The sequence below is a fragment of the Nannospalax galili genome, unplaced genomic scaffold, assembly GCF_000622305.1.
Source record: "Nannospalax galili isolate Female #2095 unplaced genomic scaffold, S.galili_v1.0 scaffold1387, whole genome shotgun sequence".
Lineage (NCBI taxonomy): Eukaryota > Metazoa > Chordata > Mammalia > Rodentia > Spalacidae > Nannospalax > Nannospalax galili.
In genome coordinates this window covers 235,090-249,722 of record NW_008355976.1, presented here as the reverse complement: position 1 = coordinate 249,722, position 14,633 = coordinate 235,090, and the positions used below count along the sequence as shown (strand labels likewise).

General features: G+C 49.7%; 1 protein-coding gene across 1 annotated transcript in view; it reads right to left on the bottom strand.

Annotated features, from left to right (window-relative positions):
* Positions 1–217: 217 nt before the first annotated feature.
* The window catches only part of Clpb (ClpB homolog, mitochondrial AAA ATPase chaperonin), a 153,177-nt gene continuing 138,761 nt past the window's right edge, over positions 218–14,633 (bottom strand). The window contains exons 9-17 of the mRNA XM_008854047.3: positions 14,543–14,598; positions 9,462–9,506; positions 8,949–9,110; positions 4,427–4,583; positions 3,744–3,817; positions 3,497–3,616; positions 3,179–3,283; positions 2,110–2,340; positions 218–1,211 (exon numbers count right to left, since the gene is read on the bottom strand). Of these exons, the coding sequence (XP_008852269.2) occupies positions 1,167–1,211; positions 2,110–2,340; positions 3,179–3,283; positions 3,497–3,616; positions 3,744–3,817; positions 4,427–4,583; positions 8,949–9,110; positions 9,462–9,506; positions 14,543–14,598 (995 nt within the window). The 3' untranslated portion in view covers positions 218–1,166. The remainder of the gene's footprint in view (positions 1,212–2,109; positions 2,341–3,178; positions 3,284–3,496; positions 3,617–3,743; positions 3,818–4,426; positions 4,584–8,948; positions 9,111–9,461; positions 9,507–14,542; positions 14,599–14,633) is intronic.

Here is a 14,633-nt window from a genome sequence, read left to right as displayed (position 1 = left end):
CTGAGCCATCTCACTGGCCCTTTTTTTTTTTTTGAGACAGGGTCTCACTGTGTAGCCTAGGCTGTACTGGAACTCACTATGCAGGACAGCCTCAAACTTGTGACAATCTTACCTCTGTCACCCAAGTGCCAGGATTATAGGCACGGGCAGCTTGATTTTTGTTTATTTCCAGGGGAAAATTCTATTTATGTATGTATTATGTTTTTGTGGTCTTGGGGAATCAATCCTACAGCCTCGGCACGCTAGGCAAGCTCTACTCTTGAGCTACATCCCGGCCTGAATGTTCACAATTGTACTGTAGAGAACCTGAGCACACATTACCTCAGGCTCATGATGGGGTTAACAATGTCCACTGCTAAAGGGCTGGGTACGACGGTACACACCTTTAGACCCAGTACCCAGGAGGCAGAGGCAGGCAGATCTCTGTGAGGTGAAGCCTGGTCTACATAATGAGTTCCAGACCAGCTGGGGCTCTAGGGAGACCTGTCTCAGAAACAAAAACCGAAAAAACCCACTGTACAAATGAGAAAAAACAGTAACCACTGCTGGGAGGTGGTAAGGGCACACTGCTCTGTGGTCATCTTGCCAAAAATGCAGACCCTCAATCTCATCAGTGAAAACATTAGACAAACTCAAACTGAGGGACAGGAACAAAATAACTGGTGCAGACTCTTCAAAAACGCCAAGATCATGAGTGAAGAAGGATGGAGAAGCTGCCAGAGAGAGGCAGAGAGGAGGGAGACTACGGGGGGAAAAGGCAGTGTCTGGGCTCAGACCCTGGAGCAGAAAAAGGACATGGGGGAAAACTGGCGAAATCCACATGCCTGCGACCAGGCAGAACTGTGACAATGTGAATTTCCTGTCCTGGTTTTGGTAATTACCATATGGTTTCATGACTTACTAGTTCAGGAGAAGCTGAGTGAAAGGCATATGAGAACTCTATTATTTTTGTAGTTTTTCTGCAAGTCTAAATAATTTCAAAACAAAAAGTAAGTAACAACTACAGAACATCACTGAGGTAGGAGTAGCAGCCTGGCTGAGGGGCTAGATGGCGACATCTGGAGTCGTCCCCTGCCTGGCTTGAGCCTCATACCATGTCGTCACAACATTCTTCTATGACTCAAGGCACTGTCTCTTGCCTTGTCTCTGCTTCCTGAGCCTGTTGGTTAACACACAGGAGGAGGTTGGAGGAGCAAGATTTTATTCAAGTCCTGCAGAGGACAATGGACAGTGGTTACTGATGGTGGCTTCTGCAGATGGCACCCAGTGACTGGCCAGGCCTTGCTACTTCATACCCAGTTGGGTTGGACCACAGCTAGTCTGTGGTCTGTCCTCTATAAGGGGCACGGTGTTTTAGACCACTGCACTGTGTCCATTGTGCAGCCTGAGTAAACTTCAAGCTTGTTCCAGCCTCACTTGTCTGGGATGGCAGCTAGAGACAGGGTTAAGGCAGGCTCCACAACCACCTGCTTGGAGCCTGACCCCCTGATCTTGCCCCTTACAGTGTCCCATTATTTGTATTGTCATTCTCCTGAAGGAGAACTGAGCTTGGTCACCTGGAACTGCTGTCTCACCAAAGAAGGCAGGGTAAAGAACTAGTCAGGCTAGTCACAAAGCTTGACTCCCAGGTGGGGAGGAGCTCTGCATCATAGAGAATTTTAGGGTATGGGAGAGAGGTAGCGATAGATTAAACTACAGAGCTATGTGTGCTTGGGCCTCTTGCCTTTCTCCTCTCATGGGGACATCCTGGGGATGAGCTGCATGCACACAAGCAGAGATGGCTCCTCACAGCCGGGTCCCTGTCTTTCTCCAGCCAGATCTGTTCTCAGCTGCCACACTGAGCTTCTGAACATGTTACTGTTCAGCGGGCTCTAGGGAATAGGGTTCATCTTGAAGCACAGACCAGGAGCCTTTCTGCTCCTCACCTTAGAGGAGATCTACAACCAAGATGGCAGGGGAGGGCAGGACTCCTGCTTTAGGGCTGGCGGAGGAGGCTCTTCCAGGGGCAGCATGAGGAGAAGGTAGGTCAGTTGCCATGCCACAGTGAGGGGCCTTTATTGGATGTTCAGGGCACACACAGGCAAGCAGATGCTAGATGGAGTAGCACACCTTCTGGGGATGGAGTGGTGCCCGGATGTCCAGTTTGTGGGTCTTGCTGTCCTTATCAATGATCTCCAGGCGCAGCGTGGGTGGACGCTTCTCGGCCTCTGGTGTGGGCAGTTCGGGGCTCTTGAGGAGCTGCTTGTCGGAGTCTTCCACGGTGATACGCAGGGTACAGCCCCCTGGCAGCAGGTCTTGTTCGTAGGCTGCTGCCAGCTGGTTTACCACACGACGCTCGACCTGCAGGTGATGGAAAGTGACATGATCATCACTGTCTTGGCCTGCACCAAGCCTGTGGCCTGAGCCTGGAGCTAGCTTCTATCACTTACTGCTTAGGCAAGTCACTAAGTCTTAGTTTCCTCACCCACAAAGTGGGGTTAATGGCAACAAGATCACAGGTTGATGCTAAAGGCTTTATGATGTTAGTTTCTGAGGCTCCCAGCCCAGGACCCCTTCCAGTGAGGGTTCATACTTGTTCACCCTCCAGAGAGTGTCTTTTTAAAAACTGTAATTTGCCGGGCGTGGTGGCACACGCCTTTAATCCCAGCACTTGGGAGGCAGATGCAGGCAGATCTCTGTGAGATCAAGGCCAGCCTGGTCTACATAGTGAGTTCTAGGGACAGCTGGGGTTACAGGGAGACCCTGTCTCAAAAAGACAAAAAAAACCCCAAAAATGAAAAACTGTAATTTATTTGTTTGGTTTTATTTTATGTGTATGTTTTGCCTACATGTATGCAAGTGTACCTGTGTCATGCAATGCCTAAAAAGACCAGAAGAGGACATTTGATCCCCTGGAACTGGAGTTAAGGATAGCTGTTAGCTGCCCATGTGGGTGCTGGGAACCGAATCTGGGTCCTCTGCAAGAGCAGCAGTGCTCTTAACCACTTAAGTCATCTCTCCAGCCCCCAGAGTGGTTTTGGTTGACCATCTTTTATTTTTGGTTCCAAAAAGTTTTGGTTCTATTGGCATGGGCAATTCCGGGAGATAGACTACAGGGAGACAGAGCTTGGAGATTGAGTCTAGAGGCACCAGGGAAGGAGGTATGGAGACATGTGTTTTCTCAGGCCCCTGTGCTCACCTCATGCTTGATGGAGCGGGCACCATAATGAACATTGTAGCCATCAACCAGCACATCTGCTACCTCGCGGTCCCACAGCAGTGTGATGTTGTGCCTTTGCTTGGCCTGAGGTGGGTCAGAGAGACATCTGTCTGCATGTGGTGGCCAAGTGCCTTTCAGCTCTTGCCAAAATGACCCGAGGTATGGGCTGGTGAGATGCTATGCCCCCAGGACTACTGACCCCATACCACAGTGCTCCAACCACCAGGGGGAGGGGTCATTCCCAGTCAGAGTTCCAGATGTCCTATCCCCACCCATGGGCAGTCAGTCCCCTCTTACTCTCTTGGCCCAGAAGTTCAGTTCCTTGTTGACGAGCTGGATGAGCTCTGAATGGCAGAAGGGGAGGAAGTAGACGATCTCATTGATCCGTCCCAGAAACTCATCCCTCCGGAAGTGAGCCTGCAGAGGCCGGTTAGGGTGGGGTACTCAATGATGGGGGAAAATAGGAATCTTCATAGTCCTAGAGTGGCTAAGGTCCTGCTCCTCCAACCCCAGACTCCAGCAGGAAAAGCCAAGAAAAACTCACTTTCAGGATGGGGCGGATCACATTCTCCTTAAAGTTCTTTGAGATAGTAATCTTGTCACTAATTTGGACATCCTCTGTGGAAACAGATCATAAATGGCTTAACCCTCCACTCAAGGGAGCTCTGGGCTGTGCCTGCTCCTTGGTCTGACCCATGGGAGAGCCCTGGTTCTGTTTGTTGGATGGGTACTTGTAGTGCTTGTCCAAGGCTCTCTGGGCCTTGCCTTGGGCTCCTCACCTAACTAGGTACTTTCTGAGGCCCTTTGGCACTGAGATACCATTTAAACCTGGATCCTTGGGAGGGAGTTGGGGTCAGGAGGAAAAGAGTCAAGAGGAAGACTCAGCAAAGTGGTTGTAGGGCTCATCCTGAGTAGAAAGGCACTGACAAAGCCCCTCCCTGACCCGATCTCTAGGGTCCCCAATGCAGGGCCCTGCCCTGACCCCATTTCCACAGTTTTGTACCTGCTGACTTTCATTCCCTATCTGTTGTGTCTTTCTAGTCCCTAAGAGCTGGGCCTCCTGAGGAGGAGGAGCAATCTTTTCTATATCCTGTTTACTCTCTGGTATGATGCCTGGTGTTTGCTCTAAGGATCTCACTTGGACCCAGGATCCCAATTCCATCCCTGCCCCTAGGGTGTGCTGGTGGTTGGATCACTTATCCGGAGAGCCCACACCATCCACCATACCAAGGTTTTCAGCAATGCGGTTGTGGCTCATCTCCAAAGCTTCCTGCCTCAGCTGCAGTGCATGCTGGGCGATCTCATCACTGGCCACATTGGAGGTCATGATGAAGATGGCATCTTTGCAGTCAATGGTCTTCCCTTTGCCATCTGTCAGGCGGCCCTGGCAAGGATGAGGGATGGTATGGTCAGGAAGTTGGGAGCACTCTCAGGACACAGCTCTTCCTCAGAGCCTCGTGCTGCTGCCCCCTTCTATAAGCTTTCTGGGCATGGGACTCATACCTGGCTCTAATGACTTCATCCACTGAGGGTTGCAGGAGAGGTGCACCTGCTTTTGGTACCTCAGGACACCCAGAATCCCTGGCTTCCAGAGGTCAGTCTGATTCTCCACCCAACACACTTTCTTAGAGGCCCACTCTGGGCTGGGCTCTGGGATTTACTGAGCTGTCATAGTCTGGCTCAGGGGGCAGTGAGACTAGGAAACAAGTAATGATCATTTTGAAGGGAAGCATGGATTGCTGTAGGAATCCAGGGGAGGGTATCTTAGAGGATGATTCTGAAGGGCAGATGTGGCCACTTGTTAAGAGCTTCAGGAAGTCATGCGGGGCAAATGATCAGAGAGTTGTTATTCTTCTAACCAGTGGTATGTGCAAACTGACACAGGTGTCATCTCTACATCTTCCGTTCTTTGTTTTTTGATATAGGGTCTCATACAGGCCAGGTTGGCTTCAGACTTACTATGTAGCTGACAATGACCCTGAATTTCTGACTCCCCTGTTTCTACCTCCGTATTCCTGGGATTACAGATGTGTGTCACCATGCCCAGCTCATCTCTATCTTTGGAACCATCCTCCATCTGGCAGAGAAGGATGGATGGTCAAGTTCTTCCTTAAACTTCCTTGGGAAGTTTCTTTGGAATGGAAACTGTTTCTATTTCTTTCTAGAAAAGATCCAGTAGGAGATAGGTGCTGAGAAAAAGAAAAAGGGAACAAACAGCAGACAGAAGAATAAAGAAGTATTTTAGAACCATTCAGGTCAAGGGAACAGAGCTCTGGCCACATGGCAAACCTCAAGGTTGTCATTGCACACTAATACTGGACAGTCATGATAGCAGCAAGCAGGGTCTCATCGAGAGAAACCAATGGAGTGGCAAGGTGGCTGCTGGCAGAGTGCTGCTGCTGTTGGCGCAGTGCTCTACTCTATTCATCTGCTAGAGTGGAAGGTTTCCAGGCAAAGGCTCATCCAGGCCAGGGTCAGGCATAGAGGTGTTCAATACCCACATGCTGACTGCCTGAATCCTCACAACCATAAAGAACCCAAGACTCAGGGGTAGCAGGCCACTTGTTCCTAGTCCTGCAGCTAGAACATGGAGCATAGACACAAACTGACCACAGAGCCATGCTCCTGCTTCTGTAAGGGCTAGAGGGTACCCAATGGTGTCTCACGTCATTTGCTTCCCCTTCATAAAAAGCTTCTCATAATCAGGCCAAATTTAGCTTGCATCCCTTTCGAGGAAGTGGGAGAGAATCCCAGCTTGGGGTCATCTGAGGCATGACAACACTGGAGAACATGGCCCTGGGGACAGATCACTGAGCCATGATTGGCTCCTGCCCGTCTCAGCCTGTCACCATCTTTATCAAGCTTTTTCCTTCCCTGTTGGTGCAAACCAGATTCAGGGTCAGTCTTTGCTTCTAACATCTACACACTAGCAACCCCAGTTCTCCTCTTAGGGACAGAGGGGGGAAAGAGGATGGGGAGTGAGCTCTGGAATGCCAGGCATGTTTTCCAGGCTTGCGCTGCCTGGGCCCTTGGCATAGGCTTCTTAGCATTGGTTCCAAAGGGGTGTATTCTTTTTTTTTTTGGTCTTTTTGAAGCAGGGTCTCCCTGTAGCCCCAGCTAGCCTGGAACTCACTATGTAGACTAGGCTGGCCTTGAACTCACAGAGATCTGCCTGCCTCTGCCTCCCAAGTGCTGGGACTACAGGCGTACACCACCACGCCTGGCCCAAAGGTGTATTCTAAATGGATGTGACACTCCACACCTTGGAAATGGTCACCCTGCTGACCCTGCTGTCCCTGCTTTGGGGTGGGAAAAGGAGAGGCAGGGGTGGTGGATGCCTTTCAGCTTTTGCCCCAGTTTCTTCGCTTTTGCCCCAGTTTCTTCACTCTTGCCCCTGCTCATAGGCTCTAACACAATAGAATCACTGGGGGTGGTTTGAACTTGGGGCTAGGTGCATGTGACATGACCAAGTGCGCACACAAAGCACTACATGTGTTGCACACTGGCCTTGCAGATCTCCTTCCTGAGGACTGGGTCCATGCATTGCTGTCCTGGCCAGAGCAATAGCCCAGCAGCAAATTCACTGTGAGAGATCAAAGCTCTGCTCATAGCTAGGGTACATGATGGGTCCCAGGTGGGCCAGGGGAGCAGGTGCAGCACACAACTGGCCTCAAGAGAGACTTTCAGCACTTACATCTCTTTCTCCTCAGTTTCTTTGGCAATTAAGATGTGTCCCAAAGAGGGAGCTGTCCTTGTCAACTATCCTAGCTGGGGTGCGGATCTCATTCAGGGTTACGGACTGCCTGTCTGTCCTGCTAGACCCTAAGGTTTAGAATCCTTATGAGTCCTTAAAGGGAGGAAGAGAAGGTGGCTCCTTGAAGACCACACTTTTCTTGGGACTGCTACCCTGTACTCTGGAGTCAATTGGGAACAACCCAGCATTAATTCTGCACAGTGCTTTGCTGACAGCTGTAGGGTTCTTGCTTTTCTGGGTACAGGCTTGGGAGGACACGCTTGGGCAGGGGCTGGGGACTTCCTCACACCCCAGACTGGATCACGAACCCTTACAATCACTGCATTTGTTATTTTTCCACAGTGTAGTGCTTACCTCAGGTGCCCTGTTTACGTGGTCCATCAATAACACCATAGGCTGACTATGTCTACTCTGTCCTGCACAGCGCCTCAAGAAAAAACACCTATGCTACATTTTATAGATCTGCTGCCTGCCTCTGCAACAATTCCCTCTTTGAACCTTCTTTGACCTGTGCCAGGCTTGCTGTGTAGCCTTTGCTGCTTCTGTGACGTAGAACCTCCCTAGGTGAGAGATGGCATCTGTTCTGGGGCTTCTGTGTGGAAGGAACCCTGAACTAACTTTTGGCAGATCACTCCTATGCTCTGAACTGATAAGACTGATGAGGGCCTCATCCTCTGCCAGGTGTGTCTGCTGCTGGGCCTATACAGCTCCATGCCTTAGCTGATGGGTCAGCCACCTAGGCCAGAAATCAGACCACTGCTCATGGCCAGCACCTTGTTCACCTCATAGGCAGCCTTCTAGGGCTTCTCTGCAGTTCATGGAACCTGCTTTAGACCAGGCTGCTGCTGCTGCTTCTGTAGAATAAACAGGTGTCTCTTCCCTGAGCCTGAGCCTTCTCTCTTCTAGTGCCTCCTCTACATAGCTACCTTTAGGATCTTTGTAAAGTGAAAACTTGACCCTGTTGTTTAAAGGTCTTTCAAACATTCCTCACTGCCTATAGGATAAATCTATACTCCTTTGCCTGGTCTTAGGGGGCCAAGGACAGAAGTGGGCTAGACTCCATCTGGTACCTGGTGCTAGCTAGTCCATCTCTTAGGGGGGAGAAGAAGCCTCATCTTCATTCAGCTCTTGGTCCTCATGTTCTCCTGGCAGGGCAGGGCCCCTGGAACAGGTGGAGGCCATCCTCTGCCATGACCATGAGTACTCCCTCCCGGCTCGAGGTGAGGAGACACAAAGGGGGAGTGCTGGTCGTGGGATCAGATACATCCACAGTCCAGTCCTGGTTCTTTACCTAGAAGTTCTGCAACCTTGTACCTATTATTTATACTTTCCTGTGTTTAAAACAAAGGAGATAATTTCTACCTGGCTATAGTGGTAATCAATAATGATGTCTGTTAGGTCTGTAGTAGAGGCATGCAGTTAATGTTTTGATAAAAGCAAATTCTCATTTACAGCTCATCTCAACTAGCTACCCAATTTGTAAAGAAGAGCATTATGAGTCCCCATAATATTATCTCAGCAGCAATCACTGCTGGCATTTAAAGAACTAGAGCAGACCAAGTCCGATACCCAGGGAGGAATAAGAGCTACAGAGGAAAGAAGGTTCATGGAGCTTATGTGGTCCAGCCTCCTTGCTTGTCATAGGAGGTCCTTGATGACTAAAGATGGACAGTGACTTGCCAAGGCCACAAAGTCAGTCAGGAGCAGAGCTAGAACTAAATATCTTACCCCTCCCACCCCCACCCATGGCATCTCTGCCCCACTGCTTCTCTAGAAGGCAGCCTGGGAGGCCATGAGAGCTCAGCTCCAGGTGAGTACTAGGCTTTCCTCAAGTGGGCCCTGCCCAGAGAGGGGGCAGAGTCACTTCTGCCAAATGACTGAGCATGGGAAGCAGCAGTAAGCAGAGGAGTGATCAGACAATGCTCTGGGCCCTGGGCTCCTGCTGTTCAAAGCCCCCATTAATGTGGGGTGTCCCCAGGCCCAGCCTGTTCTTACCTCATCAAACAGTTGCAGCATGATGGTGAGCACATCTGGATGGGCCTTGTCTACCTCATCGAAGAGCACCACTGCATTGGGGCACTGCTTCAACTTTTTGGTCAGTTGACCACCTTCTTCGTGGCCAATGTAGCCTGGTGGAGACCCGATAAACTTGGCTACCTGGTAGAAGGCAGGACACATGTTAGGAGGGTCTTTTGTGCTTTTAGTCTAAAATAATGGGCCAGTGTGGGAAGATGGCTTCATACAGCATTAAGAGGTCAGTCTCAACAAGGACAGTCAGCTGAGGGGTAGGAATCCTGCCATGATGGGAGGGCAGACAGATCTGTTTCTTCTTCAGAGCAAAGCTTGTACAGAACACACCAGTGACCCTGTTGTGTACATGTGCTCCCAAGAACACATCCCAGGGGAGCTGAAATTTTCAAAGGTCCAAGTGACAAATCATATAAAATGTCAAGGCAGTCATGGTGACAAGCCCTCCAAGCCACACTTCCCAAAGACCCTCTATCTTACCTCATGTCGCTCTTGGAACTCAGACATGTCCAGCCGGATGAAGCCCTGTGTGAAAATAAGCAGGTGGCACGTTGACGTGAGGTAGGAAGCAGGGGATGAGCACAGGCCAGAGTCCTCAACTACCTCTGGGCCTTCAGGCCACATCAGCTGTCACATTCTCATGGCACACTGTTCCTGGTCTTTGCCTTCTTTCCTGCCCACTCATCTGTCACATGATCCCCCCCATTCTCTACCTTAACAAGGCCAATTTGTGTCCCTGCCCTTCTAAATCTGATTCAGGACGTCCCTTCCTTCAGGCGGCTTCTACTGCTCTCATTACCACATTATCTATGGCTCCGGTCCCCCTCCCTCCCAATTTCCTGGAGGGCACTCTGTGTGTGCCTGTGTGTGCCAGGCACTCAAGTTACAAAGTGGAAACTCTAAGTCTCTGTCCTTGAGGAGCAGCTGTTTGAGTGGGGTAGGTGGGGAGGGTCAAGGTCAATACTACCAGTGTGGATGGTGACGAGATCAAAGGCGGGGCTCCTTATACCCCACAACTTTGCAAGTCTGTGGGAGGCACATGGCCCTTTAATGTCCTTTTTCTTTCCCTTTAAGGGAATGACTATAACGTAGCTTGTTGGTCTTCTCTCCACAACTGAGCTTTGGGGTGATTTCTGAGGAAGGAGCCTCCTACGGGGAGGGCCAGAGTGAGCCCCAAGGGAAGGGTTAACACAGGCAGAGTGCCCCTTCCTTATTATGGATACCTGGAGTGATGGAGGCACTCATGGGTGCTCAGGTATTTAAAAATCCTGCCCCCTCCTTCACTGAGCCCTTACATACTGCTGCTCCTGAGAGCAAAGGGACATCACGGCATCAGGACCCTCAGAGGGAGGCATTCAGGGTTGAATTCTAGCCTGGCTGCTGCTCAGGAAAGCACCCAGTAAGTGGTCCGAGTCCTTTGTACCACAGAGGTACAGGCTGGAGGGAGAACTCAGGCCAGGGGCCAGGAGGCTTGGCTTCAGATCCAGTTCTGCTGCTGTACAGACAGTGTGTAGCCTTGGTTAAGTCCTGTGCAATATTGGGCTCTTGACCCCTGTCCCTGCTTCACTGGGCTAGAAGGAAAGACCTAACCCAGTAGGCAGAAGAGGGCTTAGACAGGCTGGTAGGCCATGTGGCAGGCAGTGCTATCAGCTCATGGGGCTTAAGCAGCATTCTGAGTCTCTCGGCTCAGCCATGAACGCTTCTGAAAGGGGAGGACGACTGTGGGTAAGCTGAATGATGACCAGAGGAAGCCAGGGACATGGACACGCTTCTGATGGTGAGAACTGACAATCACTGTGCTTACTGCATGCCTGGCAGCGTTCTAGGCAGGCTATACAAAAGGCCTTAGGACGTACCCAAGCCCGAGGTGAGTACTGTTATCCTCCCCACTTTACAATGAAGAAAGTAAGTCACAAATTGAAGTATGTTGCCCAGGGTCACGCAGGCTTGGCTGTGAGGCTCTTAGTCATGACAGGGCACCATCTTCCATTTCCCCACTGTCAACTAGCTGGGCTGGTTTCATTCGAGAGCTTCAGAGGTTCTGTGCTCAGAAGTGAATGTTCCAGGATCCAGGGGGTGTCAAGTAGTGCTTTCTGGTGTCAAGTGACCTGGTTCCTTTCCCTAGCTATTCTAGTGTCTTGCTATATAGCTTTGCATAGGTTTTGGCTTGGTATTCTTTGCTAGAATCTTTTTGGGTTCATAAATTCCTTTTTTTGAGACAGGTTCTTCTTGTAGCTTCAGCTGGCTGGAACTTCCTATATAGACCAGGCTGACCTCAATCTCACAGAGACCTTCTTGCCTCTGTCTTCTGAGTGCTGGGACTAAAGGTGTGTGCTACCATACCCAACTTGTGTCATATGATTAAGAAATTTTTAAAAAATTTTCTTTTTATTTTATGTGTATGAGTGTTTTACCTATATATATGTAAGTTCAACCATGTTGTGCATTGCCCACAGAGGCCAGAAGAGGGCGTTAGATCCCCTGGTACTATAGTTAAGGACAGCTATTAGCCACCATATAGGTGCTGGGAACTGAATCCAGGTCCTCTTTAAGAGCAGCCAGTGATCTTTTCTACTGAGTCATCTCTTCAAACCCATGATTGGAGAGAGATTTTTTTTTTTTTTTTCTTTTTGAGACAGGGTCTCCCTGTAGTCCCAGCTGATCTGAACTCACTATGTAGACCAGGCTGGCCTTGAACTCACAAAGATCCGCCTGCCTCTGCCTCCCAAGTGCTGGGATTAAAGACGTGCACCACCATGCCCAGCATGGAGAGAGATGATTTTTAACTACATAGTTTCATATTTTAACTCTGGATTACCTACAAGGTGAGGCAATAGCAACTATGGTACATGTTCTGACTGCTTATTGTGTATGAGAATGGTGTTTAACATTTTACATCATTCTCATTTAAACCCCACAGCAATACAATGGGATAGGTACTATTATGGAACCTACAAGTTAGAAAACCAATAAGAACAGAGTCCCAGCCAGTTTCACACAGGAGGGGAGAGGTAGAATTGAACTCAATGCCTGCTCTTAACCTGTCACCATACTGCCACTAAAGCTCAAAGATTTTGGGGTTCCAGCACCTTACCTTATGACATTGCAGAATAATCAGATTCTTTCTCAAGGATTAACTGATAATGAGAGTTAACAAGGCTGTTCAACTGGGGTTGAGGGGGGAAAACCAGTAAGCTCACAAACAGATCTGGTAAGAAAAACATGCAGCTATACGTAATGCCTTGTGAGGTGAGGGCTGGAGGTATTAGTGTCTTTTTACAAATGGGTGAAATGAGGATCAGAGAGCCAGACCAGAACTGGTCCCTGGACTCCCAGGCCAGTGACTGGTTAATTTTATGAGCCACTGTGGGAGGCAGAGGAGGAAAGCTCCCACTTGAGACAAGCCTATGAGACACTGGGCTTGAACCAGATACTTTCTGTGCTGCTCCTTGGGTCCTGGAGGTGTCAGGGGCACTGGGTAGACAGCTACAGTCCAGGGCTCACTTGGAGTTTAAAGACAGGCCTCAAACATGCCTGACCCATGGTGAGACAATGCTTATGTAATTATATTCTGTAAAGGGTTACCCCACAGGGCTGGTGCAGGTAAGAAGTTTTAGAAGAATTTATGACTTACAAGTTTTTGGCCTTTCACACCTCCCATCTCCCTCTGTGAAGTGGACAAACTGACAGGTTTACAACCTTGCCTCCCAAAGCAGCATTGAAAGAAGAGGTGAAGACTGGGCTCTGGTTCTATTCCTCCTAATGTGTGACCTTGGGCAAGCCTCCTGACACAACAGGGCCTCAGGTCTCTCATTGTGAAGCGGGTCTAAGCATCTGTGCTAGTTCTTCAGAGGATCAACAGGAGCATGATGAGTGGGCACTGCTGGGGACAGGATGAAGTGACAGATACTCTCAAGGTGAGGGACCAGCTGAAGCTGAAGTCTGAGTGAGCTGCAACTTGCAGGGGCTCAACACAGCCTCAGACATAGCTCTGCCCTGAGGCGGTGGGCTGACATTTGGTGGAGGGAGATGCCTAGGGCCAGGAGAAAGCAGAACAGGAACTTGAGGCAGGGAATGGCTGGCTCCAGACCTGTGCCCACCTAGCTTGCTGTTTCCATAGCAGTACAGGTAGGTGATGATGTTACTGCCTTCAGGGGAGGTGTGGACTGCAGGAAGTTGCCATTCTGCCTGTGGGACACTTGCACTGGGAAAGAATCTGCCTCCCATTTAGATGCACCAACTAAAAAGTACTTGCATCATCAGTCTTTTAGCAAGCCCCTTTTCTTTCTACACCAGCGAGTCAGCAGATACTCTTCTACTTACACTGTGTATGAAGACATATTAAGACAGCTTGGATAAGGAGATTATAATTTGTAATTAAATATTAACCTTTCTGACAGTATTAAAATTAAACCATTCAGAATTCTTCATCTCTAATCAGGTGGCTCCTGCCCGTAACTGCATCTTCCCTAATAGTCTCACTAGTTTATGGCCCTTTCCAGAGTGCTAATTGTTTCAATCGCTGCCAACTTGATGAATAGTCTGAAGCCCACTATTTCAGTTGAAGCACATTAGCATGCCACACATTTTCCTTGCCTGCTTGCCTGTCAAGTGGGTCTGCTCTGGGTTTGGTTGAGGTTGAGGCACAGCTACTGGCAGAGACAAGCAGGTTTAAGAGTCTTCTGCCAGTTCCTTAGCAGAAGGAGCTCAAGAGAATACATTCTGGGCTACCTTGTTTCTGTGAATGCCAAGGACACAGGTAGGTCACAGTAACAGGAGTTCAGGACTCTGCTGTTTGGACCACTTGGCCAGAAGAGGCTGAAACAGTCCCTCTACTTCGGAGGGGGATGCTTTCCACAAAACCAGGCAAGCACATTGGGGGCTTGGGGAACTTCCAGCAGCAGGCAGGGGGAGCTCAGTCTCAATGCTGGGAAGGTTGGTAGGAAGGGATTCAGCTTTCATTGAAATGTTTTGCACCATCTCCAAAGATTGCTCTCTTGAAAGTGTAAGTTGTCAGGCCTTGAATAAGCAAAGATGGGGATGGCTCTTTCCTGGGGAGAATCCAGGGCTCTGTGCTGTGGGCAGGCACAGAACAGCACTACCAGCTAAGGGGACACGTAGGGTGGAGAAGCAGCGGGCACCGTGTCATTCTACTTGTTTTCTCCAGTAGATCCCAAGATTCCCTGTAGCATAAACCTACTGCCTGGGTCACCTACCTACTCTGAGCTCCTGTAGAGGAAGAGGCCTCAAGCATCCAGCAAGATGCTTGGTGTGGGTTGGGGCTCAGTAATGTACAGATGAATTTCATATGGTTTTCCCAAAAGCCCCAAGACTCAGGCAGGCTGAGGATGACCATTTTTGTTTCACAGGTGAAGAAACTGATGCACAAAGAGGTTGGATAATGTGTCCAAATTCCTGGAGCAAATTGTGGCAAGAGCTGAGGCCTGATTCTTGGGCCAGGGCCCAGCTTTTTCACTGGCTGCTGTTTGGATCTGGGGGAAAAGAAGCATGGCTGGCAAGGCTTCCCTGGCCTATAGGCCAGGCTTGGTCCTTGTCCTTACCTTTTTGGCATCTTTGTGCATGTACTTGGCTGTCTGCTTAGCCAGCTCGGTTTTCCCTAGTAAAGAAGGGAGAGGACCCTTGGGTTAGCAC